The following is an 18,598-nucleotide window of genomic DNA, read 5'->3' as shown; positions in this document are numbered from 1 at the left end:
GAGTAGGAAAAAATTCTTACCCTTCTTTTACCCTGGTATGATTTTTTGAAGTTCCTGTTCCAACCCTGTGTGTCTCTCCCTAGGCTCTTTCCCCTTCCCGCTGAGAAAGCCCCTCCTGCCTTTTGATACAGCAGTTTCTGTCCTGGTCTCCAGTTACCCGCTACTGCTTTATCTCTCTGCCATCTTTCCCCACGCTTACCTCCCCCTACTTACATTATTGGCACGTGATTTTTTTCCAAATGCCAAAGAACATATGGGATGCATTAAAATAACTTGGCTCATAAAAACTGCATTTTAGTGTCCTATCTTTGTTTTCCTTCCAAAATGAAAGTGGTGCAGAGTTGGGGAGCAGTGGCTGTGGGAGGGTGCATGTTTGAAAAGAAAGTCAATTGTTTCCAGACTAATGTGGAGGCTGTTGAGCATCATGCCCTAGATATACCCAGGAGTATCTTGAAAGATCTGCACGCACACAGTGATGTGGACAGTGGATGGGCGTGAGCTTTTTCTGTCGATTACTGGGTTTTTCTGGCTTATCGATTTCAGATTTGAAGAAAACATGAAGTTTAGTCTTTTCCTTTAGCATGATCATTTATGGTATTTGGACCAATTTAGGGGATTTAAAAGTGCTGTAAGTTTCTAAAGTAGTCATTATAAATATGGAATTTTACTACTTAAGTCGTTAAAACACTTTATAAAGCTTAGTATAGGCATTCCATGGAGGGATTGCAGATTCAGTTCCAGACCACTGCAATAAAGAGAATATCACAATAAAACCAGTCACGTGCATTTTTTGGGTTTCCCAGGGCATATAAAAGTTATGTTTATATATAGTATAGTCTATTAAGTGTGCAATAGCATTATGTCTACAAGAGTACCCACCTTAATTAAATGTGACACAGGTGGGCAGTGAGCATGCGCTGTTGGGAAAATGGCCCCAGTGGACTTGCTTGGCATTGGGTTGCTGCAAAACTTGAATTTGTAAAAAAAAAAAATAAAAAAAATTTCATAAGTTTTAAAAAAGGGCTATCTATGAAGCACAATAAAGGGAAGTGCAATACAAGCAGGTATGGTTTTAGCAATGTAAACTGTTTATGTGCATTTCATTTTGGTTAAATTGGTAAGTTTAGTATTATGAAATTTTCATTTCATATTTAAGAGGATCTAAGCTAAAGAATAAACTGATGAATTTGTATTTTTCCCCCACAAAGCATGCAATAAATGCATAACAAGTTTTTAGGCTTTTAATTATAGTCTGCAGAGGGATCTATTCCTAAAATTAAGTTAAAACTGCCTTTTCAAGTCTATGAAGAAAGAGATGTAAGACAATGCTTTTTATGGTTGAGCTTTCTAAAGTACAAGTTGTTTTTTTTTTTTAAAGATTTATTTATTTATGCATACATGAGCAGGGGTACAGGCCAGAGATGCGGAGGGTAAGAGGATTCACCAGAGACAGAGTGGGGAAAAGAACAGGCAGACTGATTGAAATACACTGCTGAGGGGAGTGGTAGGCAAGACAGGAGAGGTCTGCTGCGCCATGTGGGTTGCTCCCTGGCCGGGGATCGAACTCATGCTGCAGAGGCTGCGGATTGCTTCATAGTGCGGTGCTTAACCCCTTGCACCACCAGGAAGGCCCCTCTAAAGTACAAGTTTACTGGATGGCATAGCAAAGTGATTTTGAAAAGGCATCATTTACCTGTTGACTGTGGTTCAGGTACCATTACCACAGGACTGAGATAATAGCCAAGATAAATAGTAGCAAAATGTAACTGGACTGTTTGAACAGCAGTAACCACCTCACAGCTGTGAGAAAAATAGCAGCAACCACCTCATAGCTGTGAGAACTTCCCTATTTCCTGAGGATAGAGAGAAGTATTTAGAGAAAATTGTTGGGGTCATCCTTGACTAGTGTCTTAAGCTTCCCTGAGCTTATCTTGGAAAATAGAGGCTGTGGGAATAGTAGCTGTCTTTGACCTTTACAAATGTTCTCAACCGTTTCAGTAGAGGATAACACTGTCTGTGTTTGCCTTAGTTTTTAAGATGGGGGGCGGAGAGGAAAATCTGGAGAACTCACCAATTTATAGATGGGGGGAGTTAAGTTGACTTTCTGTCCTCTATCCTGAATTTCACCAAGAAGATAGACAAAGTATGTGATCACTTGGGTATTTAATAAAGGCATTAATATAATTAAATGAGGTGTTCTGGAATCTTCTCTGAATGAACGATTCATTTTCCTAAAGAAATTGAATGTCAATTAACAATTGTTGGTGACAGTAGCTCTTGGAATATTCATGATCATACCACCTTATTGCCCTGAGATTTCTGAGGCTGTAGGGTCACCAAGTAGCCTTGGTGATGTTTTGTGGAGAACTCAAGCTTTGACTTCCCAGGCCTCACCCAACTGGACTTTTCGAAACCTGGTTCCAGAGCTTTCAGTGTTTGCTTTCAGACAAGTGTTTGTACGGATGTTCTCAAGAAGGTTGTTAATACAAGATTGACAATGGCTTTCCAGGTTTCTTTGTTTCTCCATCTGAATGCTCCTTTGCCCCTCATCCTACCCAATGGTTGACTAATGAAGTCTCATCAGGAGTCCATGATCACTCTGCACCTCTGCCTTTTCTATTCTAACTGCTTTTGTTTCCAGCATTTAGAGGCTTAGCTTTATCTTATCTGTCTTGTTGGGTGAGTCATCCTAGGTGATGACCTAAGGGGTCATCCTAAGTGGATGCAACTGGTCACAGGACACAGAGAGATAACTACGTTATGGGATGATGCCCACCCATAGTTTCTCTAAGGTAAGACTTGGCATTTTCAGTGGAATCCACTCAATGGGAAAGGAATTCTATTAATATTTCTAGCATTGTATGTTTAATTTATGACTTATTCTGAATACAGAGAATACAACGAAAAGTGAATTTAGCAAAGAAGTGAATTGAAATGTCAACAGACTTTACGTCTCCTCTCCTTATCCAGTAATGTGAATTGGGCCTTCTTGCTTAAAAAAAAACACACGCACACACACAAGATTTGGTTGCACTTCAAACTTCTTGAATGCTGTCGGTGACATTTTCTTTGACCACATCCTTGTTCCAGATACGAATGATGTATGTTAAAGCAAAAGGAAGTGATAGTTAGATGGGATGGTTGGCAAATTGGGAGCCTCTGCTGCCTTCTCTAGACCTGGAGTTACTTCTTGGAATTTCATCCCAGTATAGATGCCCAGGGGCGAGTCATACTAGCAGATGCCAGGAGGGCCCTGTGTCATTTCTATCATCAAGAATCTCAGAGAAAGGGCAAAGGAATGCAGAATGATGTCATACAGCAAAAAAATAAGTAAGTTGTTACTGCTGTTTCTAATGGGGGTCAAAACCAAACAAACCAGGCCAGTTTGCAGTTGAGCCTGATTCCTGGTGGAAGAGGGTATAAGGTAGTGGTGTGGGGGGTGGGGGGGATAGAGCTGTAAGAGAAAACAAACCCCAGCCCGAGGGTGTTTAGACAGCTGCTGATGTTAGCCACAGACCTGTAAACTAGCAGGCTCTGGCACGTTGGCAACTGTTGACATAGTTTACCTGGAAGAAAGAATACCTAGCCACTAGGACAAATGTTTCAGAACCCCAGGGCGGGTGGTGGTTAGCGTGGGGGTTGTTGGGCTGGGGAACACTTCCATTTGGCCTGTTTTGCTAATACCTTTGCCACCTCTCCAGCTAATAAAACGGTTAGATCTTGAGAAAGGGAGAAGCATTTTGAGCAACTGCATTTCTTGTTTAATGTTGAGGTTCGTGAAACCCTTCTGAAAAGGAGGAAATGTCTGCACTTGGGGGAAGTTTCAGCATGTAGTTTTGCAGCCATGTTCCTGGATGGAGAGGGGAGCACTTCTGTTCAGAGGGGGTGTCCGAATTCTCACGTGGGCAGGATTTGTGGTAAGTACAGCACAGTAAGCTAGACTGCCTTGCTCTAGGCCAGGGGTCTGAGCTCCATTGTGCCCTCTTTCTAGTGTGTGCAAGTGCAAAGGAGAATAGACCTGTGGGGAGGAAGGGAGAGGGGGTGGCTGGGGAGATGCCCTTATAGTAATAGAAGGGGTTCAAAGCACTCATGTTTACTGCCCCCCCCAACCCCCATTGGTTTGCTGAGGCTGCCAAATAAAATAGACTGGTGACTTCGATAGAAATTGATATAGGGGAAGCAAAAAGATCTACTCCAAATAGTCTTTCTGTTTTTGGCGAAAGGTTCATTTAATGAGAGGGGCTCTGCAGCCTGGGTGGAGGTTGCTTCCTGAAAGACATTTACATGTGCAAAGGAAAATCTGTGCCCCTAAGGGCATCTCCTGCATCGGAGGAGGCCGAATTGAAATGGGCACATCAGCCCTAACTTGGTTTGGTGTGCCTTCCCCATCACCTCTCCTCAGGCTCCCCACCTGCCCCCCCTCGTTACAGCTGAGATTAACGGGCGTCTGAAGCTAGGTGGGGAGTTAAGGGTCTTTACGGGTGTCTCCCGCATAGACAGAAGGTAGACGTGCTGTTTTTAAATTGATTTTCTCAGTTTTTCTGGAGGCTGGAAGCTCAGAATCCAAGTGTGGGCAGGTGAGGGTTCTCTGAAGTTGAGAAGTTGAAGTGCGGGTGGCTGCCTTTGCCGCGTCCTCATGTGGCCTTGGCTCGGATGACTCCCTCCTGCTGCCCCAGAGTGTCCTGGCCTCTTATTATAAGGCCCCATCAGGGTGAACCTGCCCACTCTCACGTCCTTGTTTTAATTTCATCACCTCCTTCAAGGCCCCATCTCCAAGTGTGGTCATCTTTTGAGTTGCTGGCGGTTGGGGCTGCAACCTAGGAATCTTGAGATGATACAGCTCAGCCTGTGTTGGGGAAGTGGTCTTACAGTGAAGAGCGTTTGAAACTCCTGGGAAAATGCCGTGTCCCCTGTCCCTGACTCAGGCAGGAGTGACTGGGGAGAGTTGACAGCACGGGAGCCCGTGTGAGTCCAGGTGGAGCCAGCATATGAGTCTGACACGTGAAATACAGAGAAGTTAATCCACCCTCCCCACTCCCATTGCTAGAAAAGTCGGAGCCTGTGTGAGATTTGGGCTCAGGTTTCTGTGGCCTCGTGTACTGGGGATGGCAGAGGGTGTAGGCAGGATAGATGTGGCTACATGTACGAGACCTCTGGATCCTTCTTAACACAGTCCTCTGGGCAGTTGGCACCAGTCAGCTTCATGCGGGTCAGACCTGTGTTGGGTCCTAGCACTGTGTGATGTAATGCTGTCCGGAGCTGTCCCGTATACCCAGCAACTACAAGAGAGCGGATACAGGAAGAGAAGAAGCATTACTAGTGCCTGTCACGTCAAGAACCGCTTAGTCCTGAATAAATTAAAATGGACTAATTCTGAAAAAGCCCATTGAATACCACCAAGCAGCGTGGCAGTGGTAGGTAGCCCTGGTTGCTGTAGGCAGAAGAGCTGACCAGATGCCCAGGGCCATCTTAAAATCCTATCCTAGCATCTGTGCTTATTGGTGGGCATTTTCCAGATGGCATCTTGTGATGTGGCAGGTTTTAGTGGGTGGACTTGAAGCTGAAGACCATGGACGCCGAGACCCGCCAAAGCAAGGGTGGGGACGGTACTTGGTGTTCTGGTAGGCTCTGAAACAGTGGAGCAGGAAGGTGGGGAGTGAGAAATGCCAGCCATCCCTGGAAGTCTTTGATGACTACAGAAACCAAGGCTTGTGAATTCTGGGGCCTTTCCAAGCAATAAATAGTGATACTTAAGGAATTTTTGAGGGACATTCCTAGCAGATGTGCATGTAGGTGGATGTTCTTCCTTTATACCTCTGAGAAGCTCTTCCTTTAAAAAAGCAATGAACAACTTTTGAGGGGTCCCTCTTGAGTGTCATTGATTTTTGATTTCAGGTCATGTCCTGTTATGTTTTCAATGACAATAAAAATATCTCAGCAATCCACAGTGAAATGGAATATAACAATTCAATTTTACTACATCCGATGAACCATTGTTCCTCAAGTTATTGAAAGTTGTTGGAGTTTAATATCTTCTAATACTTTTAACTAAATTTTTTGCATGAAATTTGTGGTGTGAGTTTTGGAGGATTTTTAATATTAACTCTCGAATTTATGCAGCATTTATTTTTCAAGTCAATGTCCATGGTCCTTTTTTCATGCTCTCTTAGGCAGGAACTCTTCCATTCATTCCAGAGAACTGGGCTCACCTGCCAATAAGGAGCCGCCAGTGTCCATTTTCCTCTACTGTAAGCCAAGAACAGTGGGAGCTTCTACCCCTTTCCTTCATGACTGACTGCTCTAATACTCTGCTAAATCTAAGGATGGTCTCAGTCTTCAAAATCCGCAGTCGATCTGCAAGTTCCTCTCTGTTCTTATCTCCTATTTTCCTCTTCAACCTCCCTTATACTCTCACCCTATCTTCCGTGGAGTATTCTCTCCCACTCTCAGGTACTCCTTAAGCTGAGATGCCTTTTCCCATGGCTTTCCCTGCTCTTGCATTTTTGTCCGTGCATTTATCAAAACTGATTTGATTCTTGAATGTCTCTGCTCCCCAGACTGAAAACTCGGGAGACAGGAATGTGTGGGGTTTGGCCCTTAGCCGTGCTAACAGTTGTGACGCACAAGGTGCATCCATCCTTTGTCCAGTGTCAAAGGTCAAAGGCAGGCGGAACCTCATGATCGTGGAGAGCACCTCACTTTTGCCAGCTGAGGTGACTCCCACATCTGGACACTGAATTTCACTTAATCAGTTGTGCTTACTCTGAAGATGACTATCTGATGAACTCCAATTAGTGTAATTACTGTTTCCAGGCAGTAACCTTAGTTAGTAATTGTTCTAAAGCCCTGAGACATTACGAGTAATTAGTACTAATGGTTCGTGCTTCTAAACTTCCTCCTAAGGTAGAGTCTCAAAGGAAGAATGAAATTGTATATTATTTGTGAGGAGCAAAAATTATTTCATCCTGGGGTCTTTTCAGAAACAAACCACGAATAAAAACCCAGGCAGATTTTAGATGCATTTTTCTCTTCTTTTCTTCCAAATCATGGATGCCATAGATCCGGCTCAATTCCTTAGTGAGCAACTTAACCAATACCTTGTGAAGTTGGGTGATTAGCCCCAAGATGAGCATGTGGTTTTAAATCTTTATCCATTGGTTAAGTCAAGTACAAATAAATGTAGCCATGGTTGTGTGTGTGTTATGTCCACTTGTCAAAATTGTGAATTGCTCTGGCCCAGGACTCTGCTTGCTGCATCTTCGGATGTCAGTTTCTAGCACAGAACCTGTCCTGTGTTCTGTAAAATGGCAGGATGCACAAGAGGCACCAGGCTTGGCCTCTTGATGTCATGCTGTGTCAGTACGGCCTAGTCCAGGATGCTGCCCTTCGCTTTATTTTCGTGTCCTGAAACTCACTTGTCATGAGCCTTTAGCAACCAACAGTGTTTTCATTTTGGGACACAATCAAGATAGCAACTGTGATAGTACACACACACACACACACACACACGCACGCACGCACGTGCGCGCGCTCACAATTTTCATGTATTCCTTGAGGTTAGTCTTCACTCCCATTGTCTCATCTTTGAATGGCATTGGTCGTAGTTTGCACTAAGATTATTGGAAATAAATATTTTCCTATCCACCTGAGTACTCTGACAAGTCAGTGTCTACTTTTCTAAAACTGATTCTTGTTGATGGAATTTGTACTAAATAAAAAAAAAAAATGTAGGTTTTTATGATAGGAAATTGACTTGTAAGTAACCAGTAGTCAAGAAGTAACCAGGCAGGTCTCCAGCAAGCCAGTCTAATCCAGCCATGTGGTTTACTCCCCTAAAACATTTCTAGATACTGACACTTTATTTGTAAAATTTTAAATTTAATAGGCCTTTTTGCATGTTGAAAGTATAGTTATAGTTGAGGTGATTGCAGGGTCTCCATTGCCTGCATCTGTGAGCTGAGTTTAGGGCACAAGACTTTCTCATAACATTGATAGGATTTATGCCATAAATACTTGCTAATTTTACTATTAATAGTTTGTCTTAAAATGGTCTCATTTTAAATGAATTCAGTTTTTACATTAGCCAGCTGTGACCCCATTATTTCCCCCGCCCCTTTCCTCTAGTGCCTACTCCCCCCAACATACATAGATCTAAAGGAGCCAGCTACTGGAGTAGGAGACCTCAGTAGGGATCACCTAATCCCTGGGCCGTTTTGGTTTAAAGTGGGTAGTGTAATAGGAAAGGCAGTGACAACTCTTTGCAGTTAATTTTTTTTACCTTCTTCACTGCCTGGCATCCCTAACCCACCTTACTGCCTCTGATTTCTCACCTTACTGCCTCTGATTTCTCATGTTTTGTTTGGAAGCCTTGGCCCAGGTTGTATATTATGTACTTGAAATATGTAATTAGCTGGAATGACATGGTATCAATGGTGGAGCAGCCCTTTATGACATAAATGAGTAATCGAGTGACTGATAGGCCTTTTGATGTGTATTTCCAGTGGTTTAAATAGATGTTTTCCTTCCCCACCCCCACCCCTGCCCCTCTTTAACCCTCTGTGACTTGCTAGGGTGCAGGTGTCATTTGGTTTTGAAATTGGAGAATAAAAGCAGAAAAGCTGCTGGGAGCCTGGGCATGACTGGTGTGTCCGCCATCTTGGAACACGCATTCCACAGGCGCCTCAGTCAGCAGCGTGAAGATGCTTCCATTTTGTTCTAAGTATGTTACTGGGTTCCATGCACGTGATGTATTACACATTTGAAATCCTAAGTTAAAGAAAAGGTGATTTCATTATAAGGTAGAGGTATTGCTTTGTGATAAATTCATTATTTAAAGATAAATTCATTATTTGTAATCCTGTTCCTCAGCTTAGGATTTTTAAAAGCTGTTCAAGTGAGCTACTGATGAAGAGTTTACTGCTTTGTTAAATACAATGTGGGAAAATACAAACCACGTTATTAGTATCTGTTTATGGAATGAACTAGGACATACAAAGATCTTTTCCTTCTAAGGAGCTTACAGATGGTGAAAGCAAACAAAAACACTAACAGTGGCAGTGACACGAGAGTGCTCTGTAGGTACACAGGTATTTCATCCCCAGATTATCATTAAATTAACAACGTGGGTCAGTTGTTAACCTCTGCCCTTTATCTAGTGTTTGTCAGTAGATTGCCTCTCAGTTGATAAAGCCATGTGAGATACTCCAGGTTCAATATGCTAGTACTTTAAGAATATTTATGTAAATACCACTTTTGAGGATATGGAATTCAGGATTGATTAGAATTATTTCAAAGGTTTTATTCACTGAATAGAAGAACCATTTACATATCTTAAATGCCCATCAAAAACAAACTTCTCTGGGATTAGAAATGGCAGGAAAAGCCTAAAAACAGTTCTTAAAACATACTGAGACTGTGTTTAGATTTTGAGGGCCCCCTTATATAGTCCCTGAAGGACCCCTTGGGGAGGGTCCTCAGCAGGTGCTCCCTCCCTCCTACCAGCCTCACTGTCTTAACACTGGCCGCTGAGCTTGACAAATAGGGGAGAATTGCCATTTGGCCTGTCTTGAAGACTTAGAAAAGAGCTCACAGAAGTTTGTAAGATCCTTCAAATCTTCATTCTAGGGATTTGACTTCTTGAATCCAAGGCATGAATGGTATTTGTCCTTTGTTCCACAGAGATGTAATCTTTAGGAACACAAGTTGTGCTTGGGAGTGACTGAGTTTTCACATCACATGTGTGTTACGAGGGTATCTGTATACATAGAAAATGTTTTATTTTGATAAAACCTGCTTTGGAAAATGTTAATTACGGAGTTTCTTGAACTGGGTATGTTTGCAATATCAAGTTGATAACAGGTCATTTTCCCATTAATCTTTTGTGTCATAGGAATTTTTCTTCCCCATCTATCTAATTTTCAGATGACTTAGAAGGCTCTTTTCTCTTGGCTGGTGAATTTTCAGATGTCTTACTGAGGTAGCTGGGACTCCTAATTAAATATAAAATTACAACAAAATGAGGCAGTTGGTAACCAATCTCTTACCACTCCTTTGGCTTTCTTTGTATATAGTGACTGACTGATACATGATTATTTCTCGACCTCACAGAGAAACCCCTTGAATATACGAGCCTTGTCTGCTTGACTGTTTTTTCTAGAACTTCAGGCATTAGTTGGCCCAGGGTTTTACACATTGTAAATCAATCTTGGAATTATTCTACCTTGGAGGAGAATAAAACTGATTTAGAGTCACATGTATTTAAGCCAGTGTGTACATTTGTGGGGATCTTGGGCAAATGATTCAGAGCTAGTTTCTTGGTTGATAAATGGGAATCAAGTTCTTCACCATGTGGATGTTCTTTCCTAAATAGTTAAATCGATACTGAATGTGTTCTGAAAGTGTGTCTTGAGAGCTTAGTTTAAATGTCATTGTTTAAAAAAATGTAGTTTAAAAAAGGAATTAAAGATTTATGTCAAATCCTCATAGACCCCAATATGCAAAAATAGAGAAGTTCAAATGTCATCAGTAAGCACTTTTAGTTAGCTCCATCCCTTCAAAAGTCTTAATAGGCAGCCTTCATGTAAATAAACCACAGTTTTTCAGATGTAGAAAGCTACAGTGTAATTCCCCTGAAATTTCTGCAGGCTGGAATTTTTCTGATTACCTTGAAAGTTTGTTGATGGAATCTTCCAGCTCACTGCACAGTAAACAGCTAAGCATTCTTCATGGAGGTGTTGTAATGAAGACTGATAAGGCTGATTAGGGACACAAGGCTCCCTCCTGGAGCTCATCTGGAAAGCTTTTTTGTGCTAAAACTCAGACTAAAGGTCTGTTCTCCACATGAGGCCTGGGATATATTGCATTTTGATGAAGGTGCCTAAGTCTGTGGTTGAACATGCAGACGTTTCAGGTGCAGACCTCTGGAATTCAGGTGCTTAAATGAGAGGTCTGTAATCTGGCTCTGGCCTGGTGTCCTCTGATGTTGCTTCCTAAAGTCCATACTTGAAGGGCCACCAAATCAGTACAGACATATATGATGTAAGAGGCTGTTTGACCACATAAGGGCTTATATGGGGGTCGTTTCCACTTCTTGGTCACATTCTTTGGTGGGGATCATACTTTGGTACTTCTGGCTTTTTATCGGGTCTGTGATTTGAAATATTTCTGTAAATTACACCTATTCTGTCTAGGTGCCTTTCTTTTTTTCCTTATGAAAATGACTTTATTGAAATGAATAGTGCTGGACTTACCTTCTCCTTGAAATCTTACCAGATCCATTTGTTTCTCTTCATCATCTCAGCTTTATAAAGCAAAAGTGCTTGCCATGTTCATCCAACTCAGTTTACCTAGCTGGACTTCTGGGTTTTTATTGAAAGCAAAATAAAACTTCAAAGCAGCCAACGAAGCCTGAGCCTCCCTTCTTTCACTTTCAACTAACACCTACTGATGTTTATCTTGGAAATAATTTGATGTTTATTTGATGAAACATGTAGTTAACTGTTAATAAAGACTAATGTAGGGTGTAGAAACCTTTCATAGTCTATGTTGAACCCTTGATAATCTATGGTCGTAGGTTTCTGTGGGTTTCTGTGGAACCCATGGAGGTTAGGAGTAAAAATGCTTGCTTGCCTGGGCTTCAGACAGTCAGGCTGAGCACACAGACACACCATTGATACGTGGAGCTGCCCTCGGCTCCATGTCCAGCTAGTTCTTCTTGCCTCATGCTACCTCCTGTTGCTTTTTCCCAGCACCATGAACTGCTCATGATTGCAGATAAATATCTGAAGTGGGGCATAAATGATATGACAGTGTAACATGACTCAGGAGGAACTGGATTTAAGCATTAATAGGACAATGACTTTTCAAGGAAGATGTACAAATTTCTTTTTGAGCATAAACTCTTATGAATCACCTGCTTTCTATTTAACTTGCGTTACCTTTGGTAAAATTAAGTATCTTCCTACTCCGAGGAGGGCTGCCCAGCTATCTGACAAACACATCGGCAAGGAGGTTTGGGTTTTGTGTGTGTTCATTTTGATTGTGTAAGAAGCCGGTTAGCAGGCTTCCTTCAATAGAATGTTCCGATAAAGCCACACAGCTCCGTCCCTTGGCCTGAATAATCAGCTGACACTTTACTCAATATTACGCACTGCCCTTAGCTTTTTTCTGGAAAAAAGGGAAACGTCTCCTTATTCATTGCAGTTTTTCTTGGCAAACCATTTTTGAAGGCACCAAACTCAGGGTCCAAATACAATAGGTCTGTATTAGCACATGTAAGAGAAGACTGTAGATTTGCTGATAATCATTGATCCCATCCTCTCCTTGGGTCCTGGGGGCTTGGCGGATATGTTTCTATAGCTCAGGGCATCAATCTCTTCCTTCCAGAGTCTTCCATAGTAAGACAGATCCTAGTCAGCACCCAGTTAGGAAATGAGATATGTGTGGTATATTTGCATTGGATAATGTCCTTTTAAGGTTGAAAAACTTCAATTAGTGAAGCGAAACTCTTCTAGGCTGGATTCCCCCCCAAATCTGTTTATTTGTACTTACTCAAAAATCCTCTTTCCTGGTAACTACCAGGGTGGTACTGGAATCTTCGGGAATGTCACCCAGCAATGTGGTCCTGTTTGCTTTTTCTGTTTCATTCTGTGGCCTTGTCGTTGCAAGTGTTTATAGAGAAGTGATTTCAAAGACTCTACTTAATAAAAAGATTGGGTTGTGGTGATTTTGAGTATAAGCTGATAACATAAAGCCATCATTACAGGGAAGGCAGAGCTATATAAGATTGGTTTTTTTTTTTTTAAATGGCATCTTACAACATTTTATAATCTCTTAATTATGACATTGCAGAATAAAACCTTGTAGTCTCCTGAACACAGGGTTACCATGTGCCAAGCAGGCAGTGTTCCAAATTTTGCAAAGATGAGCATATTAAGAGACACCAACCACATGAGGTAGGTCCCTTGTTACTCCCATTGGTCAAATGAGGAAACTGAGGCACAGAGCGGTAACAGGTCACTCACATAGCCGGCGTTAGCCAGCACTTCAAGGTCCAAATTCTATGCTCTTTAGTTTGCCAGAAGTGTTCCTAGTCAATAAAAATACTTAATTTGTTGCTTTCAATTTGGGTGATTTTCTTTGGCTTTTTAAAACAAAGACCACTCATTAGTTGCAGTGGTTGGAAATAAAAAAGAATTTGAAGCTTTCATAGGTCTCTTCCGGGGCAGGGATGGAGCCAGCATTGCACGGTGTTGCCCAGGAGCCTCTGGGGCCAACTTTGTCTCCGAGGCCTCTTCTTCCAGCCCCCTGACAGTGCTGGGCAGGAGTCAGGCCAGTGGAACATCTCACCAAAACAAAGTGGAGGCTCTGGACAAACTGACCAAGAGGAGGGAATTGGGGACATGGTTACCAAAATAGTAACTGGGGCCTGTGTGCAAACTGGGGGATTTCTGACACTCAAACTCAAACCTAAACAAAAAAAAAATTAAATCTGGGAGCTCTTAAGTGAGATACTGAATCATGCTGTAGTCACCCCCAAAATTCAACAGGTGCTGCATTTTAAGGACAAGAGTTCTCTTCTGAGGAGCCCCTCCCTCGGTGGTTCACTTTCTGGCTGCTTTCTGGAGTGACAGGGAGAAGAGAGACATCACAGTCAGGTGCTGGGTCATTTTCTGTTCCCTGGAATCGGAGCAGCAGTCTTTGATGCACCATTCAGTTTCAGCAATGACTGTCAACTGCAGGGGAGTTCCTAGCTCCTTTTTCTTTTAGGTTTTGTCAGTGACTCAGTTGTTGCTACAAGAAGCAAGGAACAGAAGAATATAAGTATACATCCAGACCCAGTAACCGGTGGGCAAGAGGATGCGCCCGTGAATTGGTCTCTTTTATCACAGACTCTTTGGGTTTGTAGCAAAATTGAGCAGAAGCCACGGATTTCCCATAGACCCCTGCATGTACATGAGCTCACCCATTATCAGTAGTCCCCATCAAGGTGTACATTTGTCCGAACCCCTAAACTACCTTGACCCATCATCATCACTGTCTTGATCAGAACAGAACACTTCCTGTAAGAGACCTTGGGAAAAAAGATTCTAGAACACAGGGGCTACCCTGACAATGAGCTTGAAAGTGTAACTCTGCATGATGACCAAGGAGCCAGGCGTCTGATAGGGCATCAGGGCATGAACAGTAGTTAATGGAGCAGCACCAGCTACCAGCTATACGGCTTTTCAGTGCCTGGTGGTGGTAGACGGGAAAGGGAAAGGAATTCATGTGTTGGGGCTGAAAGACATGGAGCTAGTAAACTTGATTGAGAGGGAATTTTAGGATTTAGGAAGGGGTCGCATTTACCACTTCTGTTGTTGGTATTTAATTCAGACTTTGCTAAATACACTCATTCCTAGAGAATTGTTGCCAGGCTTGGGGTTGACTGACATCTGCAATGAGACAAGGACTTAGAAGACCATAACTTGGAGAAATCATTCCTTAACTGCCTACATTCCCAATTTGCTTTACAAAGCCTTGTGTAAAATATCTTACTCAAAATTGCAATTTTGCCCCCTCTGGGGCATCTGGACTCTTTGGCTGTGGCCAGTTTGTAGAATGGACCTGTCTCTGTCAGTTCTCTTCCAGCACCTTCTAGAAGTCATTTGGGTTTCTGAATGTTGGATTCCTACCCAGATTAAAACTCTGAACACAGTACTGGCCACTGCTTCGGAGGAGGTTTGCTCTAGTACCCAGGACCTGGGAATATGTCCTGTGGGATTCTCTAAAGGATGAGGATCCCGACTTCATACACACAACTCTACTTTGTGATGTTCTTGTTCAGTTTAGAGGATGAAATGATGAGATATGAATCTTACTGTGTCTTGATTCAACTGCAGAAGAAGCCCACCGAATTCTACACTGCCCAGGGCCTGTGTGGGTCCAGTGGGCTATGTGGGTCCATCTGATGCTCTAAGTTTCATCACAAATGCTGCTTCTGCCATTGGCAATGGTGACTGGGAATCAGCTTTGATGTGGTCAAGTTCCTGGGCTAGCACTTCAGCCTGCCTTTGATGGAAAAACCCCTCCATTTGATTTTAGAAACTGTCCTTTTCTGCATAAGAGACTGGCAGGAATGAAGTACTTAAATGCAGCTCTACAAGTCCTGTGGACCTCCGTGTCCCAGATTTCACTTCAATGAATCCATAGGCTTTGTGTTAGGAGATTCAGGGCGCAAATGCATGCAGAGAACTTGGAAAAATATTTTGCATTTTTGTGGTCTCTTTAGCAGCGCCTTACCCTTTCCTGGAAAGGGGGCATTAGTGATCAGAGAAATTGAGCCTCTTGCATCCGGGCCACCATGAAGCTGTTTTAGGAATGGACTGGCCAATAGCCTCAGGGTCCAGTGACTTCCTCTGTCTTGTTCTCAGTTGCTAATGATTATTTCAGTTTAAACATGCGTTCCAGATCTGGGGCAGTGGAGAGATGGTTTCATGCAGTCAACATCATAGTAAATATTTTTAAGATGGTTCCCTGTAGTCACATTGTCAGAATTCTCACTTTCGCTATAAAGGCAACAATCTCTTTGGCACACACTTAAATTTAACGTCTTGTTTGTAAACTGTGGCATTGACCAAGTTCATCTCCAGTAGTGTTATCTGGAGGATGTGGCCGATAGCCTGCACTTCAGAGCAGCTTCTACTGTGACCTTCATCTGGTGATTGGATATGAAAACAATTATGTCATACTTTAAAATTAAAGATTGTTTTTCCACTACATGCTATTGCTGTTTGCAGTGGGTAAGGATTTGGTAACTAAAATTTCTTTCCAAATGTTGGTGTATATGTGGAATAGGTATGGATTATTCTATTGTGGATGGAGCCGTGTTGACTTAAGTGGAAGCTCACTTCAGCAGAATGATGAAAAATTATCTGCTTCGGCTTAAGTTTGCACTGCTCGGGGCCATGGTGCTTTTGAACAATGATCACTCTAAAAGCATGGCTTGATATTTATTTAGGATTGGACATTCTCATTGCACAAGCTTGAGAATTGATAAAAATCAAGTTTAGATACTGAAATATGAAACCGGGGAGAGGAAGGAGGCATTTGTTCACTGTGGGACATAAGTAACTTCTAACCTGACGCGGGATAAATCATACTGCGCCCCCCACATAGCATGTTTATGGCCGTAAACTAGAACTCTTGGAACACCGTGATTCCTGGGTAAAAAGATTTGCCACATCACAGTTGTGCTTTTTTTTTATAGCTTTGAAAGCACCTTCACATATTGTTCTGGTTTTAAGGAATCCTTGGTTACCTTTTTCTGTTCACATTCTTCCATCCCACGGGCGCGAGCATCTCTTAAGTATAGAGGCCTTCCTCCCGCATCCTATTAAACATTGAAACACTCACATCCCCAATTAGATATAATTTGCAGAGCTATCAATCTGTAGGCGTTGAGTTGGAGCAACACGGTAGCTTAACTTTATTGTAGACATTTGTCTTAGTCCCTGGGCAGCTTGAACAAAACACCACAGCCTGGGTGGATGAAACAGGAATCATTCATTTCAGCTGTGGAGACAGAGGCCCCAGGATCAAGGTGTTGGCAGAATTGGTGTCCGGTGAGGACTGACATCTGGGCTCGTGGGCTGCCATCTTGCTGTCATTTTACAAGCTGGAGGAACCCCATTCATTCATCAGGGCTCTGCCCACCAGACTTGATGCCTTACAAAGGCCCCACCCAAATACCACCCCACTGGGGCACCAGGTTTTAGCCTATGAATCCTGGAGACAGAGCGCCTCCTGTATTCACGTCTATAGCAACAAAAGCACTTCAAACCTGGTGGGTTCGTTTATTTTTAATTTTTAAAAAGATTTTTTATTATTAAATAAGAACCGGGTACAGGCCAGATGCATGGGAGGGGGAGAGGATCAACCAGAGACAGAACCGGGAGCAGAACAGGCAGATCCACTGAAGTACACTGCTGAGGGGGGAAGCGGGCGAGACAGGAGAGATCTGCTGCGCCATGTGGCGTTCTCGCTGGCTGGCCGGGATCGAACCCGCGCTGCAGAGGCTGTGGACAGCTTCACAGTGTGGCGCTCAACCGCCTGCGCCACCAGGGAGGCCCTGGTGGGTTTGTTTATTTAGTTAGTTGTAATTTGGAGGCACCGTTTGATTTTTTTCGGCCCACCGAGGCCGTTGGGCGCTCAGACATCCTTGCCCTGGTCCTGAGGGGCCAGATGCAGAAACCAGCCCCGTGACAGGCTTTGTCTTTGCTTTGCTTCACCTCTTGTGAGTGGACATGACTGGGGGGAGGGGAAGGAGGGCGATAATGTCAGACTTTCTGAAGACTTGTTTTCACCAGAAGAAAACTTGGTCAGAGGTGAGAAGCCATCTGCTCCTCTCGCGCTTGCCCCTAGTAGCAAGCCAGAGGTCTCATCCCCTGCCTTGCAATATTCAGAATATACTTTGTGTTTATTCCCTCCCAGCTGTGGAGCTTGCAAAATCAAGATGGATATGATTCAATGACTGGGAATTTGAAAGGTGAGATTCACTTACTACTTCCTAGTCAGTCAGCACCCATTCCCAGCTTCTGTTTTTCAAAAGCTATTTAAAAGCATTTTCTGGGCCTTCCTGGTGGTGCAAGGGGTTAAGATGCAACCTGTGAAGCGCTCCGCAGCTGCTGCAGCATGAATTCGATCCCCGGCCAGGGAGCTACCCACATGGCGCAGCAGACAGCTCCTGCCTCGCCCGCTGCTCCCCTCAGCAGTGGATTTCAGTAGATCTGTGTGTTCTGCTCCCCACTCCGTCTCTGGTGAATCCTCTCACCCACCACACCTCTGGCCTGTACCCCAGCTCTTGTATGCATAAATAAATAAATCTTAAAAGAAATAAAGATTAAATAAAAAAGCATTTTCTGCATCCAGCCTTCGTATGTTTTTATGCTTCAATGTAGATTCAATTTCAATCATGTTTTCCATAGAAGGTTCTCACCCACACTAACATTTCTCTGGCTCGGCTTGTTTGCACCTTCCAACTTCCTTTTTCTTCAACCCACCCCCTCATCGAGGGGTTTCTTAATTATCTCAGAGGCCATTCATTGGACTGTGTTGTTAGGGTGCTCCTTTGTTTGCACTTACTGCTGGGACTCCACTGTCTTAATGGTGCTGTGGCAACACCTGTACTCAGCTACAACTGTTGTGATCTGCTGAAGTTCCACAGGTCATAAAAAATCCCTTGGCCTTGACAAAAAATTTTGGACTGTATAGCAAGTGTTGATGAACTTGTCTTGATGGACTTGTCTACTCTTTTTTGACATTACCTGCCTTGATTTTATAGTAACTGTTAAAAATCTAAGTAATTTTTTGTGACTGCAGGAAAATGGAGCAGCACAGGGCTCCTTTGCCTTCCCACTGCCAGCCTCTACAGCTGCCACCTGCGGCCTTGGCCTTGCTTTCCTCCCAGTTTTCATCACCACACGTGATAACATGTTACTGCAAAAGGCGCGGGGGAGCTTGAGCACAGGGCATGCGCACCTATGTATGGCCATCAAGTGTGAGCACATGGTGCTTGTAATCATGGCATGCGCGTGTGATCATGGACACTTGGCCGGGGCAG

The 18,598-nt window shown here is 43.2% G+C and overlaps 1 protein-coding gene across 4 annotated transcripts in view; it reads left to right on the top strand.

Moving 5' to 3' along the window:
• Window positions 1-18,598, top strand: part of BASP1 (brain abundant membrane attached signal protein 1) — a 73,622-nt gene that overhangs the window by 29,406 nt on the left and 25,618 nt on the right. The window contains exon 1 of one of the 4 annotated variants that reach the window (XM_037529074.2): window positions 3,450-3,917. The exons of the other annotated variants lie outside the window; for them this stretch is intronic. Within the exon in view, the coding sequence (XP_037384971.1) occupies window positions 3,855-3,917 (63 nt within the window). The 5' untranslated portion in view covers window positions 3,450-3,854. Of the gene's footprint in view, window positions 1-3,449; window positions 3,918-18,598 lie in introns of those variants that run through there. 4 annotated transcript variants of the gene reach the window in all.

Source organism: Talpa occidentalis, unplaced genomic scaffold (genome assembly GCF_014898055.3).
Source record: "Talpa occidentalis isolate TD23 unplaced genomic scaffold, MPIMG_talOcc4v2.1 talOcc4.6, whole genome shotgun sequence".
In the NCBI taxonomy this organism is placed as follows: Eukaryota; Metazoa; Chordata; class Mammalia; order Eulipotyphla; family Talpidae; genus Talpa; species Talpa occidentalis.
The sequence above is the reverse complement of the archived record's forward strand: the minus strand, read 5'-3'. Positions and strand labels throughout refer to the sequence as shown.